Genomic DNA, 20,100 nt, shown 5'->3' on the forward strand with positions numbered 1-20,100 from the left:
ACCACTACAGTATAAAACAAAACCAATATTTATTTTAATGTGGAATTTTAGCCTTGAGGCCTCCCTTTATAAAGAGGGATTTTTTTTTCCATTTCTTTTTTAAAATTTTATTTTTTTGGAAAAAAACTAATATATTAATTAACATTCTTTAATATGAACTGATGTTACGATCAAACATTGCTTTTCAAATTCATGGGTTACATATTTAATTTGATATTATTATATTTATTTCAATTTTCTGAAAGGGTAGGAAAAGCAAATATGTCTTGGCATACATTTTTAAAAAGAAACACCTTTGAATTATAAGAAGATGGAGATCAGAGTTTCCTTTTTGTCTCAAAAGGAATGAGAAAAATCAGCAGGGTGCTATTGCTCCTAGAAGATGTCTTTGTTTATTCCTCTTTATCACTGAATCCTGCAACCACATCACAGCAGAGTGTAGGGTACACCACTTTAAATGATAAGAGTTTCAATAGGCACTTTAGTGGAATTAAGAAAAATCTAACACTCTTCCACCGTGATGCCACATAGCTCTCTTCGTTGTAGGTTGTCATATCAGTAAATCGTATTTAATAGGACTGAGCATGTCTCAGCGTGTTTCTGAAATAACAAAACAAAGCAAGTACATATTATAGGATTTATCTTGTGTCAACACAATAAACCAAAACTGACAGTGTGATAAATACAGCCACTTGCTAGAAACCAGATCGTCAAAAGAATCCTGCATTATAAAGCCTGTGTGTGTGCGCGCGTGTTGATGTCTACTTGTGTTGCTCCTGTTAAAAAATCTCTCCTCCTCTGCACCTAGCCTCCGACTCTCCCTAAGTGACTTTGTCGGGGTTGTAGCTCTCTTCTTCACGGAACATGTCAGCAAGGACCTTGAAGCGCGGTCCCCAGTCCGCCAGGTAGTCGTAGTCCTGGTCAGCATCAGTGGCCAGCTAGTCAATGGAGCTGAGCGACCTGGCTAGCGACCCTGCGCCCTCGTAGGCGAAGGTGGCCAGCGAGTCATGGGGGGGGGCAGCAGGGTCCAGGTCGTGCTCCTGCAGCCTCTGATGGATGAAGTCCCTGATGTCCGTGCTGTCTTCTACCGGGGGCCTCTGGCGGGGCAGGCAAAGTGAGTCTGGCTTGATATCCCTGCGGATTTTGTTCTGTTCGAATGCTGTCGGGTTTCTCAGCACCCGGATGTCGAAGGCCTGCGTGTCCTCCTCTCCACCTCCTTCGTCGTCATAGTGAATAACGTTGTCTCTTATGTCTTCCTTGGAGGTCATCAAGGTATCCTTCTTCCTCTGCCTGCGCAATGCGATGTACAGCACAACTATGGCTGAGAGGAGACAAATTGCAATTGGGGAAAAGAAGGCAGATGAGTCATTTATCATTCCAAGAAAGTTAAAATTGATCAAGGCATGTTGTTTCCAAACTTAGATTAAAAACACTACAATCAATAGGAGCACGTATGTGTTTATGTTTTTCTCATTGTCTGAAGTCAACAACTTTATTTGGAAATGATAACAAGAAACCACAGAACAGTTATTCAAAATATCATTTTTGCCCTTATATTTCCATATTTTAGATTTCAGTTTGACAAAAATGCCGGGGTGGGTGGGGGTGGGGATGTTCTAACCATACAGAGTTGTAAGAATTGATACCAAAAAAAAAAAAAAAAACTTAAATATCATCATCATCTGCAAGATGTAATTATCATGGTTAGTTTCCAAATTGTAGTATTCTCATTTGGAAATTGGAAATTTGTGTTTTTAATTAAATAAATAATTTTTTGAGGTAATCAATTAAAAATAATTAGGGGAGCAAAATCCTTTTGATTTACAATGGAAGAGTCTGGAAGACTCTTGTCATAAAACTAGAGAGTAGAGAAGAATACATCATGATGAAACTAGGTTATTTCACTTTCTCCAAAATTAGAGTCAGGGGATTGGAAGAAGGGAGGGAACCTAGGGAGGACTTCTGTACACTGGGACTTTGAGAGAAGTTTAGCAGCTCTGCACTTTCTCTATGACTTAGAGAATCCCCAAACCTAAGAGACTGTTGTTTGATTTCCTGGGGAGTATGTGAGAGACTGAAAGCCTCATAGAGAATTCCTGAATGCAAACTGGTTTAGGAGTCATCATGGCAATAAAGCAGACTATTATAGACTTCCCTGAAGTCCACCTAAAAGAAAATCAAGTAACACTGAATTCTTGGGCTTCCCATCAACTCACAAAGGAAATGAAAATGGCAGACCTAGTGAAGTCTGTGATTGGTTACAGAAGTCAAAGAATAGTGGATATTTAAGCAGACACCATGGAAAGATGAAGAGTGCCAATATTCACTACTCTGTTCGAGTGAATTCACAGCCTCTAGAATAGCACAGGTATTTTGCAGGCATTAGGAAGCATAGAATGAAGGAGTGCATGGTAGATTTCAGGGCTTTGTAATGATGAGCAGACATGTTACTTGCTACCCTGTTTCAAGGTAGCAATAAAATTGACCAATACACTCCCAATGTGCCTTCTCATTTTAATCAATTAGAAATAATTAGGGGAGCAAAATCCTTTTTACTTATATTGGAAGAGTTTGGAAGACTCTTGTCATAGAACTATAGAGTTCTTTCATCATGATAAAACTCGGTTATTTCTCCCCAGGCAATTAAACAAGTCTCCTAGGTTTTGGGATTCCCTAAGTCATAGGGAAAGTGCAGAGCTGCTAAATTGCTATGGAATTACTCTGGCATTCTAGTAGTCACAAGACAAATGAGCAGAATGAGAAAGGAACACTTGATTTGAACTTAAACCTAATTGATTATGTTCAATTCCAGATGTTAGAATTTTTTTGAATGTGCTCTTTTAAGTTTTATATCAACAGCACAAATAGATACTAATAATTATTTATTATAAATTATAAGGACATAATATTTCATTATGCTTATGAAAGTTATTTAGATGTAATTAATAATACACATGTAAATTGGACTACAACTTTATCATTCAAGACAGCATGAACATTTGTCTCAAGGCATGTTCCCACAAGGTATCATCGAATTCCTTACTCCATGTTCTACCTCCTACAAGTGGTTTAACAGTTTTGCTTTCTATCCTATAGTTACTAGAAAGTGTTCATCTTTTTCAGAATATTTTTTCCTGAATGGAAAATATGCATATACAAACTTATCCCACAGTGCCCACCAGTGTATCTGTTGTAATTTGATTTTAAAGAAGTGATGCAAAATTGAAATCTCTCTGTACTAGTGTGAATATGGCAATAAATTAGAAAGTGAAATAGAAAAGCTGAACAGTTGATGGGAGAGGCAAAGCCCTGAAATTGGTTGACAGTCACTATCACAGAGATGGTGAACACATTTTACTTCAGTCCTTTTCCTTTGTTGTGTGCCTAGATATTTTAGTCAGTTTTCTTCAGAGTAGGAATAGTTAAAATTTTGATGTGAGGGGATGTGGGAAAATTGGAAGAAGAATTGCTTCTGAAAGGCAGTTTTAACTGAAGAAAATAAAATTTGGGGATTCCTTTATATTCTATTTCTTTACTGCCCTTTTCTTTCTTCTCTTTTCAGAATTTGAGAGCTTTTGTTCACCTAGTACATTTCTTAGAAGACTATAGGATCTTTTATTCAATTGTAGTAATACTAGAATATAAAATGAATTGAGAAGTTGTTGCCAAAAAATAGATATTTTTAGAGAGAATCTCATTTTGCAAAGGCCACAAACTTGAAAATCCAGTTTTATATTTTAAATTATGTGATTTATGAGGGATTAAATAAAAAATATATCTCACAAAATATTGTAATATAGATAAATTATAACAAGAAGTGACAGCTCACTGAACAAAAATCTATTTACATGGTAAACTGAGAGGGAGAGCATGCCCGCTCTAGAAAGAGAGAGAGAGAGACAGAGATAGAGAAATTGTTGCCAAAAAATAGTTATTTTTAGAGAGAATCTCATTTTGCAAAGGCCACAAACTTGAAAATCCAATTTTATATTTTAAATTATGTGATTTATGAGGGATTAAATAAAAAATATATCTCACAAAATATTGTAATATAGATAAATTATAACAAGAAGTGACAGCTCACTGAACAAAAATCTATTTACATGGTAAACTGAGAGGGAGAGCATGCCCGCTCTAGAAAGAGAGAGAGAGAGAGACAGAGATAGAGACATAGGAGTGTGTGAGAGAGAACTTGATCAATGTTGAAACTAACCTAAAAGTATAATGAAACATAGTAGGATTGCAATTAAAGTGCCAGTGCTCAATCCAACAGGCAGAAAAATTGCTTCCACATTACAAGACAGGATGGTACCATCAGAGTCACACCTACAAACACGAATAGTCATTGTGTTTGTACTGCTCTGGATAGGGTAGCTGCTGTCTTCTATTACAACAGGGAGGAAATACAACTCTTGCTGTCTGTGGCTGTATCCATTTCTTCTGGTTTCAATTCCAGCTGTGTTGTCTACAAAACAGGACATTCAGATAACATGGTTACTGTGAGTTTCACTTCAATTCTTTAAGTTGGTATCCACTAAGTATAAGAAGACCTTCTTGAACTGGTAAAATGCAACCTTATATTAGTTATGTCATATATCATCATGAAAACTGCCAGAAAAATAATCCTTAAAGAAGGAGGAAACACTAATCTTGTCTGCTGCAAGAATTAGCTTTCGTATTTGGAAAAAAATACAGAATGTTTTATGAGAAAAGAAGTCGTTGGGTTACTCTTTTTTCTTTTCTTATATGAAAATGTCATTGAGGAAAAGAATATTTCCACACATATTAGCATAACAAAAAATTAAAGCATTAATCTGTTGAATATCTTATATAAGAATCTATTCTTTAAAATTCATTAAAAATCTATTGATGGAGGCTATGGTTGTAGCTCAGTGGTGGAGTTCTTCCTTGCCTAGCATGTGAGGCATTGGGTTCTATTTCAGAACCACATAAAAAAATAATTAATTAATTAATTAAAGGTATTGTGTCCATCTGCAGCTAAAAAGATTATTTTTTAAAAAATCTATTGACTCTTTCAGATTAAATTTGTGATTTGTCCTGTGTTTTACATGGATCATTTATACATAAACAAATAAACATGTTTATATACGGACCCCCCATATTCACACATTCCATAGCCATGGATTGAAAATTTGAGAAAACAAGCAATGGAAAAAAATTTCCATTGCTATACATAAAGAGTAAAATTGACTGTTTATTTTTGTATCGTTTACATTGTGTTAGGTATAATAAGTAACATAGAGATGATTTGAATTTTTCAGAAGGCTGTGCACAGATTATGTGTAAATACTATGAAATGCTTTATAAGAAATTTGTATTTCTGAAAACTTTGGACTCTATGGGTGTTAGGGTCCTGGAATTAATCCGTAACATACCAACAGACAACTGCAGGTATGAGTGTGTGTGTGTGTGTGTGTGTGTATGCATGTGTAGGTATTTAAATGCTTTCACTCTTGCACATCAGATAAAAAAAGAGAGATGGAAAAATACATTCCAATTATAAATGTAAAAATACATAACAATTTGTGAAAATCATGAACTATTACCACTTTAATGTAATTACAAAGGAAAATCATTTTAACTTGAATAAAATTAATAGTAGTGATATTTGTAGAAATAAAAGACACCAAAATTCCATTTCATATAAATTTAATTAATGTTTCAATTGAAAATATTATTTTGCATTCATTTGCTCTTTTCTTATATGTTTCTATACATGAAAGCATAAATTTTAGTTTATTTGAAAACTCTTCATTATTATTTCCAATAAACTCCCCCCAAATGTTTTATTTTTACAAATAAATTGACATGTAGTTTATTATTTATCAATATATTAACATTCATAATTCCCACTTGAAAATAGATTTAAAAATTAGAAAAATATATTACTCAATAAAATATAAGTCTGTTAAAAATGTTATCATTTCCATTATGTTACATTGTACTGTTTGTAGATACTCAATGGAGCCAACAGAAGTTACTGAAAAATGGAGTACCTTGATGAACAAAGTATACATGTGATAAGATCAGGGTTTGTTTTGGTAAGATTACTTTGTTATTATTGCAGACATAACACTTTAAAATTAAGAAACAAAACTTAAAAATGCCAGGTGTCTACTAGGATACTCCCAATTAAATTTATGTGTCAAATGATTGTGGGGACAATAAGGATAGAAAAGTGGAGACTAGTCGAAGCAATGCTAAAATCTTCAGCACTTGATGTTTTTCTACATGAATCTGAGGAAAAGGAACAAAGATTAAGTGTTGTAACCTGAGTGAAAATAATTAATAGTTTTATTTGTGTAGCAGTACTGAGGATTGAACTCAGGAATGTTCTACCTCCCACCTACTTCCCCAGCCTTTTATGTTTTTATTTTGATACGGGTCTCGCTAGTTTGCAGAACCTCAAACTTGTGATCTTTCTGTCTCATCCTCTCGAATAATTGGAATTACAGAAATGCACCACAGTGTCTAGAATCTTTTGGGATATTTAAAATATTTATTTTCAGTTTATTATTTTTTGAAAATAGATTGCATGAAAATTGTACATTGTCAATAGTGAGGAAAAAAAAGATATAGTAAACCTCATTTCCCCACTTAAAACATTTTCTGTACCCTAAAAAGTGTACAAATATAGCTTGCAGTAAAGAAGAGCAATAATTGACATTAAATTCTGTAGCAGGTATATGTGCAGTCTATAAGCAAACACTGCTCCTGAGACCAGTGGGTCTGGTCCATATTATCATGATTATCTTGGTCTTCCAACAAAGATGGATTAGGGGGGCATAGCAAATACTCAGAGTGAGTAAGTGATATGAGCGTCAATCTTATGATCTGGAAATCTGATTTGTCTGCATTATATTCATGAATTAAACCAAGGGCATCCTGCATTGGGCTCTATGAATTCTTTCTCCATCCTCTTGTCTTCATCTTCACAGCCAGTCTCACACGATAATGCAAAGGTGCCAGGACTAATCTTTTCTCCCTCTCATGTCTTTTCCATATTACATAAGACTGATCTTCCCAAAATGAAAATCTGAACATGTTATAATGTTGCATAAACTTTTCAATGACTTATGAAATTACTCTATTTGAATTACTATACCTTTAGCTTATTTATAAATAGTGTGAACATAATGACCTGATTTGTTTTGGACAGCTCTATTTTAGATGGGTTGCTCTAACTGAAAACTATAAATATTGTCTACTTCTGTTCTCAGAAGTGTTACAATTTTCATGATAAAACATGTGCTTGTTTTATTCATAAAATCCTTCAACTTTGGGATGCTGTTTCATGTACAGCTGTTCTTCAGTCATTCTCACTCAACTTTCTTTGGTGACAATACATGGGTACTCCAATTTCTTTCTCTAATTATTTAAAGCAAACCCAGTTTTCTCAAAACATCCTTGGGCGTCTACCAATAATCACCATCATTATCATCCCATTATAATTTAAGTACTTAGTTCTAGAAACAGAATTTATTAAAACTTTAGCTTCTCACTACCCAATATTATAAAAATTGGCATTTTAATTCTTATTTTTTAGCATATAGAAATTTTGAAGCCAGGAGCAGTGTGGCACATGCCTGTAATCCCAGTGGCTCAGGAGGCTGAGACAGGGGGATAACAAGTTCAAAGCCAGCCGCAGCAAAGGCAAGGCTCAAAACAACACAGTAAGAACCTGTATCTAAATAAAATATAAAATAAGGCTGGGGATGTGGCTTAGTGGTCGAGTGCCCCTGAAGTTTAAACTCCAGTGGTCACTTTATTTATAAAATCAAAAAAAAATTAAGAGATAAAAATGTCAAAGCAAAAAACAAAAACAAACAAAAAGGCAAAAAGCAAAACTATAATTTGCAATTACTTAATAGAGAACACATAAACCTTAATATAGACAGTTCCCAACTTCATGGTTAAATATTTTTAGTCCATATGTTGTATGAAAGCATACCCATAGTATGAAATTGTTACCCTTTTCATTTTTAGTATGATATTTAAAAATTGCATGATATATTCCAAACTTTATTCTAATATAGACAATCTGTTAGATGATTTTGACCAACTGCAGATTAACAAACTGTTCTAAACACATTTAAGATAGGATATGCTAATCCCTGATGTTTAGTAGGGTAGGTATATGATATGCATTGTCAATTTAGTATATTTTCAACTTTATGATGAGTTTATGGAGACATAATCCTATCATACATTGAGAAGCATCTGAAATCCAGTATTCTTTATGTTTTTTGTAGTGGATATAATCGTGTCACATGCAATAGTAATAGCAGAAGTAGTAGCAATGTTGGCCAGAATAGTAGTAGAAAGTAAGTGTAAACATGGTATATGAGGGGATAACTAAAATTATAGTGGCAGAAATATATTATAACCATTATGTTTTATACTTCATATACATGAATTTAATACAAGTAGGGTGAAGTTCTCATCGTTTAGTACAATTTTCTGAGCGTCAACCATTTTGGTATGGCCTGGGAATCATTCTGATTACAATATCTACATTAGTAACCAGTGCTATACTGAGTGTTATTAAAATAAAACAGATACTATAGAGTTACCTATTTGTATATACAAGAAATATGCATGGGAGCCAAAGGATATATTTGATAGGGACGACTTTCAATTTGTCTGGTAGCTTTTTACATGCATGGCTCATTAAGAGACATTCCTTTGTATGGTGGAAATACATTGGCCTTCTAGATAGATCCATATAGATTAAATATTTAACTTATTACTATTTAGGCAATGTTGGATTTCTCATATGTGGATTTCTTTATTTTACAAAATTGAATGCTTTTAGGAAAAGTATTGATTCCTCTATGTGTGCCCTGTGAAAAAGCTACTTGAAAAAGGTAAATCTTTAAGTGTTTATACTTACTTCTGAAGTCACGGACTGTAAAATTTGGTTTGATGGCAGCCTCAGGGGATAATCTAAAGGAGAACTGCTGCCCAGCAGGTGAAAGATCACGATCTTCAGCACTGACTATCTGAATTATCTGAAACAAAGTAAAGATTAAACTTGAAGTCAATCAGTTTTGAAAGGAACTTTACATAACAGGTTTATAAATCCATTTAATGAAGTATGCTTCAGAAATTATACTTTTTGAATTTATTTCAACAGGCCAATTACTCACACATAATTTTTTTAACAATTTTCTAAATGTTTACAGGTTTTAATAGCTGGCTCAATTATAGGACACAGGTTAATTCTAAATCAATATATGTGAAACTGAAAAGCTTAACAGCATTGAAAATTCTCACTAATAAGCAAAATGAAATTAAAATGTACTTGTTTGCATTTTAAATTAGATGAATTAAATTCTTTCCAGCCTAAACCTGAAGCTGCTTACTGGAAACAAAATATTTGATTATCTAAAAGTGCTAGAAATAGCAAAATTTTAGAACTGTTGTTTGTTAGAATGAGTTTTATTTTCATGTATAAAACAATGGGAAACAAAGAAAGAATGTGTATATTGTTTCTGTTGTTACGCTAATTTTCCTTCATTGGTTAGGAACAAAAATATGTTTTTATAGATTTCCATAATAAGCATTACAATCTCTATTTCAAAAAATGTTCTTCACTGTCATCAAAAGTAGCACATAGTCTAGTTAAATTCCTGATATTTCAGTAAGATGCTCTTAAATTTGAAAATAATCAAAAAGTAATTTCTCAGAGCCAAACTATAACATTCATAATTCACTACATAGATAAGCAAGTTACAATGGCTTTAAGTGATTAGACAGTCAGCTCAGTGGTAGAGTGCTTACTTAGCATGCACAAGAATATGGATTCCATTTCACCAAAAACAAAACAAAACAAAACAAAATCAGAATGGCTTCCAGGCACTTTTGAATCAACATATCCAATAGCTGTGTGCCAGAAAGACTAATTTCAGGAAGCATGTGTGGGAAAAGACAAAGGATATGTGCTGATCAGAGGATCATGCTTTTGAACTAAATTTCAATCTGGCAGAGGAAGACGTTATATTCAATTATGGTAACCTGCCATAATTGTGTAAAATATTCATCATATGGCTGATGCTATTAAACTGATGCTTTTGATTTTTGTTTTATTTCTGGTTTTTATTCCTGGTTAAATCCAGTCTCTGGACTACAATTTACCTTCCCATATATTTGGGCACACAGAGAGATACCTAAATAATAGATAGATGAATCACAGTTGTTATTGGCATTTATGTATCAGTGCAGCATTAGTAACAAAATTAGGGATTTTGGATTCTGGATTTGAAATTTTAATTTCTTACCATAGTGCAAACTCTTTGCACAGAATTTATTTTCCTTGTATAATTGTCATAAATGAGACTTTTATAATTCATCATTAGACAATGGAATATAATAATTTAGAAAGAATCTTGATACATATCCTGAAAAATTAACTTTTTTGACTCAGACCAATGGACTCCAATCATAGAATTTCACCCCTAAAAGTTCTGTACATTACTTAGGGACCAATATTTGATTGTCAATTTTTATTTTGTTTTCTTAATGTTGTTAGCTAGTGCCACTATTAAATTAAAAAAATATTTAACAACAAAATATCAAGAACATATTTTTGAAGAAAGAAAATCATCTTAGGACAGCATATAGAAACTATTAAAGACATTCATTTATCTGGAAACGTTATTTGGATAGCACTGCCCTGAAGAAAATAACTCTCACATAAATTTTCACAGGCTTACATAAGACCAACTTATTCCCTACTATTTCTCTCCTTTTTAGAAAAGTACACACACACACACACACACACACACACACACACACACATATATATATATATATATATATATATATATATATATATACATATATGTATTTTATATATATTCAAGAATAATCCAGAAGAGAGAGCTATTTGCTATGCATGGTTTGTAGGCCAGGGGCACTATAGTTGGGTACCCAAAGCAGAAAATGGCAATATATCACACACCCTGCAAACTCAAGGGACATTTCAGCACTGTGATTTGAACATAAGTATTGAGGAGTAGGACACAAAAACCCAAAAGATATTTTTTGATATAGAGTTCGCAAGAACACAACAGATTTTTCACTACTTTGTCCACAAATAAGAAAATCTGGTTGATCTCTAGTAACATGGACTTGTATCAGTATTTCAAATCTTTTACTTTATTAGACAAATAGAGCTAAATAGAGCTCTGTTCCCAGAGGCTAATTTCATTTGGAGCATTATAAGATTTTGATTAGTCTGATATTATTGATATTCCTATGTATCCAGAAGACAAAAAATGGCTTTTTTATATACTTTGGCACAGTGGAGCTCCTCAAAAGTGAAAAAAATAGTTAATTTGTAGAAGTTTTGTAAACTTCTTTTAATTTTCCAACTATCAAAAAAATTAATTTATGCTCAAATACTTATGTAGCATCTACTATTAAAAACATTGGAGCAGAACAAGCGAAACAGACATCCATATTTTGGATGCTTTCAAGGTGATAAGGTTTAATCCATTCTGTGACTATTATAAATTAATGATGCAGATTTCTTATTTGAGGTAACATGATGAAAATATGTAGTAATGTAATTCATTTAGTGATTTCCTCACATCATCTATGAATGATTGGGACAACACAGTCAATCTAGAAGTCTCCATGCTTATGAAAATGTAACTTTACTCACCAAAATGGTGTCTGCTTGACACATACAATTTCTGAGCACTTGAAATGTTACTAGAGTGAACATGGGCTCTACATTTTATTTAAACTTCATATAATAGTTATATTGATAGTACATATCACTGGTGCACAGCTTTTGGACAAATAATCTACTAAGTAGTATTACATGCACAAATTGAAAGACAGTAAATTTTAAAGCGTGCCCTTTAAAAATATTGTTTCAAATGTAAAATTTATTTCAAGAATTAAAACTCATTCAATTTACCTAAGTAAGTGGTTATGTTATTTAAAAGTGATTGAAGTTTACATCAATATATCAGCATAGAGTGTTTGCTCACAGTTAAGTTCTTTAGAAAAGCCACAGTAAGAGAGTACAAAAATGGAAGAATGCATAATCCAAAGAACTTACTAGGAAATCAAAACTTTATTTCCCATGGGATTATTTTCACATCCATATTCACCATAATCCACTCAAGTTTAATATCTCTTATGATTTATTTTATGAGGACTTGTTCTGAAATATGAGCATATGCACATGTATATATGTCTGGACTTAGAGTTGAAAATATACACATATGATGTGTCTTTAAACATTTTTTTTGGCATGGGGCAGTGGGTTCTGGGATTGAACCCAGGGTTTTTTTACCAATGAGTTACATTTCACTTTTCTCTTTTTGAAATAAGGTTTCACTAAATTTCTGAGGCTGACCTCAAACTTGTTATCTTCATTTCTCAGCCTCACAAGTCAATGAAATTACAAGTGTGTACCACCAATAGTTTTATATACTCTTGATTCACACTATTTCTAAGATACCTGTCCTGGTTTTGCATTTTCACAGACGGCTGTCTCATATGGCACAGATATTTCTGGAGGAAATTCATTGACATCTAAGACATTAATTAGTATGTTGACTTTGCTGGTTAATAATGGATTAACTGTTGAAACATAAAAACATAAATTATGATTTAAATTGTTTTAGTTATTCTTTCTTCAATAAAGAACATCAGTGCAACACTGATGCTTAGGTGTCAGAACACAAACAATGCATATTACCAGGGTTCATCCCTGAAACTCACCATTAGGTAAGACCAACCACTTAGTTGGCATTTTATAGGTTTAGGGCATTTCTGGTGGAATGACTTACCTATCTTACCAGGATTAGTTCACAAGAGTAATCTTTGCCATTAGCAATATTTTTATTAGATTAAAAAATATAGTTTTCTAAGTTTTATAAATGTAGTGAAAATTTTACTCTCTGCCATGTTTTACATCATAAATGACCCTTTTGAAATTAATCATCTCAGAAGTTTCTTCCTGAATAAAACAATGATGAGTATCAAGAAGAAAGAGAAATTGATTTACATAAGTTATAATTAGAAAAATAGCTTTAAGGGAGTAAAATCAAGGAATATCATAGAAAGCTAGGATATCCTGAAATTAATTGTTGATTATATGAAAGAAAAGAATAAGCAAACTTTTGTTAGAGAACAGGTTCTTTCTACAGTATCAAAATAAATCTCAACTGAAAAGGTATCAGTTAAAATCCCATCACAGGGTTTGGGTTCAACCTAATAACTTACCCTTTGCTACCTGTCATTTGCTGAAGTATGCTCTAAATAATTTATTACAAAACATAAAAGTATTACTTACAAAACATAAAAGTATTATGTTATAAATAATTAGTTTAATAAATTATAACATAATACTTTAATATTTTGTAAGTTTTAGCTTACAACATACAAAATTTACCTTTAAGAATTTAAAGATGAATCAGTTGTCTCAAATTTTCAAAGGCCTACCCAGATCACACAGCTAGAAGAATGGGGAGTTAAAAATGTAAGTCCAGGAGTATGAAAATTGAAAGACGTATATATTCTACCATACATTCTGTCTTGATTCTTCTGTAGAAGAAGTTAAATTCTTCTATAGTGTTATTGAAAATTCAAAATATTCTTATACACCTCTATCTGGAAAGCTTTAAAGAAATGAGTACACAAATATTTTGAATGACTGATTGTCATAAGTCTATAAAATTCAGTAGAAAGAAATTTTAAAATGTTGAATGTTAACACAAAAAATATCTACACGTTGCCATATGTCACTGTGAAATCTACTCATGTATACCAGTATGGACAGAAAATATATGAAATGAGGATACTTGGTGTAATTATGAAAAATATGTTGTTAATCTTGAAGAATGATTGTGAAAATACATATGATGTAGACATTGATATTGGTGAAAGCATACTAACTTATTTGATAAGAAAAACTTTGGCTTAGTTTTCAAAAGTTATTGAACCTTTCTTATTCAGTTATTTCACTGAGTTTCCCCATACAAAACACAGGATATCAATAATTCCTACCTCATAGATTTGTTGTATTAAATAAGATGATGTTTTACATAACTTTCAATGTTTTGGTGAAATTCTTATTATTCTTATGACCAGTTATATTCTGTGGAGATTAGCTAGAGACAGTTATTTTATTAGTACTTACATTTATGTAGTGCAGAATAGGGATAAAAGTCAGTAAATTTGCTAAACTTGGTTTAAATTTCTAAAGAAACTGTATATCAACAATAAAAATAAAACAAATGCTTAATACTTTAAAAAGTAAACAATGAATCAACAACATTCTAAAACACATTATACAGATTAACTCATTTATGGTTCATGGTAACTATTATATAGACACTATCATCAACCCTATTATGCATATGGAACTCTTAAAAAAATTGGCGAGTTGTGACTTTTCCAAAAACCACAATTGAAGGTAAAAATGCTGACTTGGAATCAGATGTTCTGGCTCCTTAGTGCTTCTCAATTCTATTATTTATTATTATTTTTAAAAAGCACACTGATAATTATACAGCCACTTAAAATAGATAAATAATTTATATTATGTCTTAGATTTTGCTGTTAAGAAGAATGACAACCTGTTCAACATCTGGACAATGGGAAACAGTCTACTTCCTATTTTACACGGTAAAGTGGGTTCAAGTCCAGAGCCCACATGAAGAGGAGAATTTCTTTTCCACTTTTTTCTAGGGTAGGAGTTTTATTTCATTAGGTTAGAATGAGAGGGAATTTCTTCAAGAGGAGACAAGTCTTATCCCTCAATTGTATTTATCTTAACAATCTACTTTTATAATATATAAAAAGATTATCAAAATGAATTCAGGCCTACATTCATTCATCAAAAGTTCTGGGTATTCTTTGAATTATTGAATTATTGCCCTAAAATGTCATTTTAGTTGATGTTTTCTATGAGTAAATTTTCACAAAAAAACATCAATACTGTAATAACTTATTATTAATAATGTTTCCCCAGGGGATGCTTTAAGCGTTTTAACTAAGACAAATCTTTGTTGTGTGAAACAATTCTGTGCACTGCAGGACACCTAGATTTCCTGAAATTAAATGTCAGAAGCCAGCATTGCAAAAGCCATAAAATAAATGTTCAGTCAAAGATAGAGGAAAAACTATAAAAACAGCATGTTCATATTGCTGAAAATGAGTAATGGGTTTATGGATTTAATTCTGTTATTTTTTCTCTATTAAATACATTTTTAATTTTTCATAATTAAGGGCTTAAAAACAATATACTGAATTCCTTAGTGCCAAGCTAGGTAGGAAAAACATCTCTGTTTGAGAACTACTGAAGTCTAATAAGCCTTGAAATTTTGCCATAGTATATAATTTATAAAAGTAATGCAGCATTCTTTCATTTAGGTATATAATTTACTAAAGTATGTTGACAAAGTAATGACATATTTTCTTTCTGACCCATCTAATCTATATTACACAGAGCAATAATGAAATTTCATTTAACTTTGATTCAGCAAGAGTATAATGACCAAATATTTGACAACAAAATTATACAGGGTTTAGTTATTATTTAATACTTAAAAAACAAATTCAATTGTTGGCTTAGTAAACATTAAACAACTGTTGTCACACATAATTGTGATGTTCCTAATAGACTGTTTAAATTTCCATTATCATTAGTCTACTTTGTTTATATTTTAATTATCTGCTAATTAATAATTTGTGGTCCATTTATGATAACCAAGATATAATTCTGGTCAGGTGCAGGGTGCACATATGGCTGCTTTGAAGGCTGAGACAGGAGGGTCAAACAAGCCTCAGCAATAGCAAGGCACTAAGCAACTCAATGAGACCCTCTCTCTAAATAAAATACAAAATAGGGCTGGGGATGTGGCTCAGTGGTTGAGTGCCCCTGAGTTTAATCCCTGGTACCAAAAAAAAAAAAGAAAGAAAAAGAAAGAAAGAAGAGAAATAAAAGAAAGTATTCTGTATTTGTCTCTCATGCCTTCAAAATATTTTGTCAGATGTTTGTCCAAATCCTAAACGATATTGCAGTCCGTTCTCATGCTCACTCAGTGAATGAGAATTAGAATTGCTTATTCATATTTAAAGTACAACTTTAAAATAAGGAAAAAGAAAAAAAAATTACCAAAATCAGAATAAAATAAGAAATATATTTTAATCATAAACAAAACAAAATATTGTAAAGAAATATGATAAGTTATTTTATTGCAAAAATAGTAAAAAAAATATGGTCAAATTCTTATAAAGATTCAAATGATCAAAACTGACAGAAGAAATAGGAGACATTTGTGTTCCTAAAACAGGTATGAAAATTTAGGTATAATGAAAAATCTCTTCACAATTAAAAGCCTTTTTCCGGATGTCTTTACTAGAAATTCTATCAAACGTTTAAAAACCAAATAGTGTAAATTCTTCAAAATAGAGGAAACATTTATCACTTGATAACAAAGCCAAACAGAAACTTCACAAGAAAGCAAAAGTACAGACCAGTATATTTTATAAACAAAGGCCTTTACCCCCTAGCTCAGCAACAGAACCCACTTCAAGCCCTACCTGGGCGTTACCTAGTGGGAATGGGCAACCCCCTGAAACCCAATCCTTGCCTTATTTGGGTGGAATATTCTTGAATATCTTTTCCCCAATAAACAGAAAGTTTCCCGTGTGCTCACTCTTTTGTCTTTCCAGGGCTGGAGCTGACCCTTGGGTTCACGGAGCTGAGACATCCTGTCTTATGTTTCTGTGATGTGTGGTTAATTAACCATTTTCTTAGTTATTGATAGAGTCAGCTCCTTTGATCCCTGTTCATCGCCAGTCCATCTAGGTGGTGATAGGAAAGGGGAACATTCTCAAGGCAAAAGCTGAGTTGGTCCTCTCAGAGAATAAGAATATTTCCTTTCCTGTCTTTAATTTTATTGGGGATCCCAGGGAAGTTTCCAGAGAATCCTACCTAGGTCCACCTCTTGTCTTGACTGATAGCAGGATGACATTGGACTTTCAAGTCCTCACTGTCATCACAACTGTAGGTCACTTTGGACCAAGCTGCCTGTACTCACAGGAAGCTGTTCTTATAGATTCTCTGATTTGGGTGGATCATACTTTTCATCCTGAGTTATAGGATCTGGTATGTGTAAAAAGCCCCCCTTTTCAGAGAGAATAATTTGTATTCTAATTGGCATTTGGGTCTGCATTTTTCCTTTATATAATAGATAGTGTGCTGAGGACTGTTAACATATTCTGTCAACTTAAGCCAGGCAGGACTGCAGGTAAATTGGCTTTTAAAAAAGAAAGCATGTGGGAATTAACACAATTAGTACATTTAATAAAACTATTCCCTTCATGTTCCCATAACTCTAGTCTGCCTGTTATCAATTGGAAATTAAATCAGAAATCTTTTTTAGAAACAGGTCACTAGTGACTATTCTTTATATATAACATTGATAATCCTAGATAAATAAGACTGTTACCTAAAGAGAATGTAAAATTCATGTAACTGTACTATTCTCTCCCAGGTCTTCTCAGTGCCAAGTGGTTTCATAGAGAGAAAACCTAAGGCGATACATTTATGGAGAGCTCTCTTTTACATAGTACCTTGAGACTCTGTACCAGATTTAAATTTGCCATAGTGTCCTAGTGATCTACAAAATTTTAAAATTTTATATCTATGAATAGGTGAGAAAATGGGCAGAATCTTCCCTAAGATTTCTGCAGAAGCCAAAGCAGAATTCTGAGTCTCCTCAGTGTTTTTATCAAATCCTGAGATCTGAGATGTCTATGAAGGAACTGAAGAGCAAGAAGGCATGCTGCCTGAGATTGCCCAGGCAATTATCACCTCTCTTCCACAAGTCACCTCATAATGCACTCCAGCCACCATGCTATGGGGAAACCCCTTTCAGAGCGAAGAGAGAGTTTTGCAGTATTCAGCTCTGTAGATACTCAATAAATATAGTCAAATAATGCAACATTTCTTAGAACCAAGTGAGAAGTCTAATACAAAATGTTTTGAAAATTGTAAAGTTCTAACAAATACCAGGTTCTGGTTATATTAATAAACATGGGAGCTACTTTGCTTCCTTATTTAAAAATGACAAGAGCTTGGAATAGCTATATCAGTGAAAATTCCATTTTGTGATTGTGTACTAAATTATAACTACAATCACTTCAAAATTGGAATTGTAGCCTTTTATACCAAAAACTGAATTATAATTGTACAAACTGAGTATGATACATGTAAATGAGTGAATAGTAAAGGCTTTCTTTGGCTTTCCTCTTTAAACCAGTTCACTTCTAAATTGCAAGTCAAGTTAAACTATGTTTAATAATAGCTCTGTTTAGTGGTGTGATCTGCAACTAGACTGAGCAATCCATAAAAAGGATTTAAATTATTCATAGATGCCTATGGTAAAGTCAAATATTACCTTTTGTGCTTCTGGTTACAAAATGTGATCTCCAAAGGAAAAAAAAATCCCTAACAATACCACTAATCTTTTTATTTTTCATAATGAAAACTGTATGAAGAGTAATATATATATATAAATTTAAAATAATATGAAGTATTAGATACTTTGAATTCCTTGAGGACAAGAACTGTGCCATATTTATCTTGACATTTAGAATATAACACAGTGCTACTACATGATACTCAATTAAATATACAAACAAATAAATATAGTATTAAAAACAGACTAGGCTGAAAAACTAAAACAGTTTCTATGGAGTTGACAGGTTCTCAGTGTATGTTCCCTGAATTAATCCATGCTTAATAAAATCTATACACCTATCAATTCTATTTTACTTTTTGTAAAACCATTTGTAATATAAAAGGTTATTCTCAAATTACTGCCTCTATAATAATTACAACAACATTAGATTAATATTTTATGGTCAACAAAGAATAAGAAAAAATGCTAAGCATCACTAATCATCAGGGAAAAAAATCAAAACCACAATGAGGCATTTCATCATCCCAGCAAGAATGCTGTCATCAAAAGACTAAAGATAACAAGTGCTGGGAGAAAATAGAAAAAAAGGACCCCATGTACATTGTTGGTGGGAATGTAAACTAGTACAGCCATTTAGGAAAACAGAATAATAATCCCTCAGAAACTTCAAAATTGGGCTACCATATGATATAATATTTCCACTCCTGGGTATATACACAAAGGAAATGGAATAAGTATGTCAAAAAGAAAAAAATACACTGCCACGTTTACTGTAGCCAAGCAAAAGAAACAACAGAAGTGCAACACTTGATAAATAAATAAAGAAAATTTGGTAGATATTTACAATGGAATATTATTCAGCCATGAAAACAAAATGAAATTCTATTACTTATGACAATAAAAATAGAAATAGAGATAATTATACTGTATACTTCAGAAAGCTAGAGAAAGGATTCTGTTTTCACCATAAAGAAATGATTAATGTCCAGGCAATAGATATAGTGATCCTGATATAAATATTACATAAGTTCAAAGATTTTGAGATATTACTTGTTATTCCACAAATATGTATACTTTTTAGACCTTAATGTATTAGTTAAAGATAAATGTAAATAAAATTAATAAATGAACAATAAGTAATTTGAAATATTTGAATTTTGAAAACACATAAAATTCACTAATATTAATTTTATAATAAAGATGATTTTATACCAAAATTAATGAACAAATGTCCTTTGGTAAGTAATTAAATTTCTGAAACACCCAGTTACAGAGATTTAATAAATCATTAATAGTTTATATTTCTATGTAGTTTTCTTTCATTATAATCAACTAAGATGCAAAAGCAATAAGAATATAATGCACAAAATAATCAGTTGTGTTTTAGCCTCTTCTATAATTTCTTGATTATTCAAAATGTGGTTTATAGCTCCTAAAAATATTTGTTCATTTCTATGCATTCATGTCTTGTTTGTCCTTCTACCTCCTCATCATCTTTTTCTTCTAAGGGCACATTTTCAGTTTACTTAACTTTTCTTTTTCATACTCACTTATAATCTATTTTGTTGATAAACACATATATCTACTGAAATCGAACACAGCACCTCATACATGCTAGGTGAGT

At 32.2% G+C, this 20,100-nt stretch overlaps 1 protein-coding gene across 1 annotated transcript in view; it reads right to left on the reverse strand.

The window, feature by feature from the left end:
• Positions 1–938: 938 nt before the first annotated feature.
• LOC143640953 (cadherin-12-like) overlaps positions 939–20,100 on the reverse strand; it is an 80,020-nt gene continuing 60,858 nt past the window's right edge. Inside the window, exons 5-8 of the mRNA XM_077108454.1 lie at positions 12,500–12,621; positions 8,915–9,032; positions 4,214–4,465; positions 939–1,321 (exon numbers count right to left, since the gene is read on the reverse strand). Coding sequence (XP_076964569.1) covers positions 939–1,321; positions 4,214–4,465; positions 8,915–9,032; positions 12,500–12,621 — 875 coding nt within the window. The remainder of the gene's footprint in view (positions 1,322–4,213; positions 4,466–8,914; positions 9,033–12,499; positions 12,622–20,100) is intronic.

Source organism: Callospermophilus lateralis, unplaced genomic scaffold, assembly GCF_048772815.1.
Source record: "Callospermophilus lateralis isolate mCalLat2 unplaced genomic scaffold, mCalLat2.hap1 Scaffold_79, whole genome shotgun sequence".
Classification (NCBI taxonomy): Eukaryota; Metazoa; Chordata; class Mammalia; order Rodentia; family Sciuridae; genus Callospermophilus; species Callospermophilus lateralis.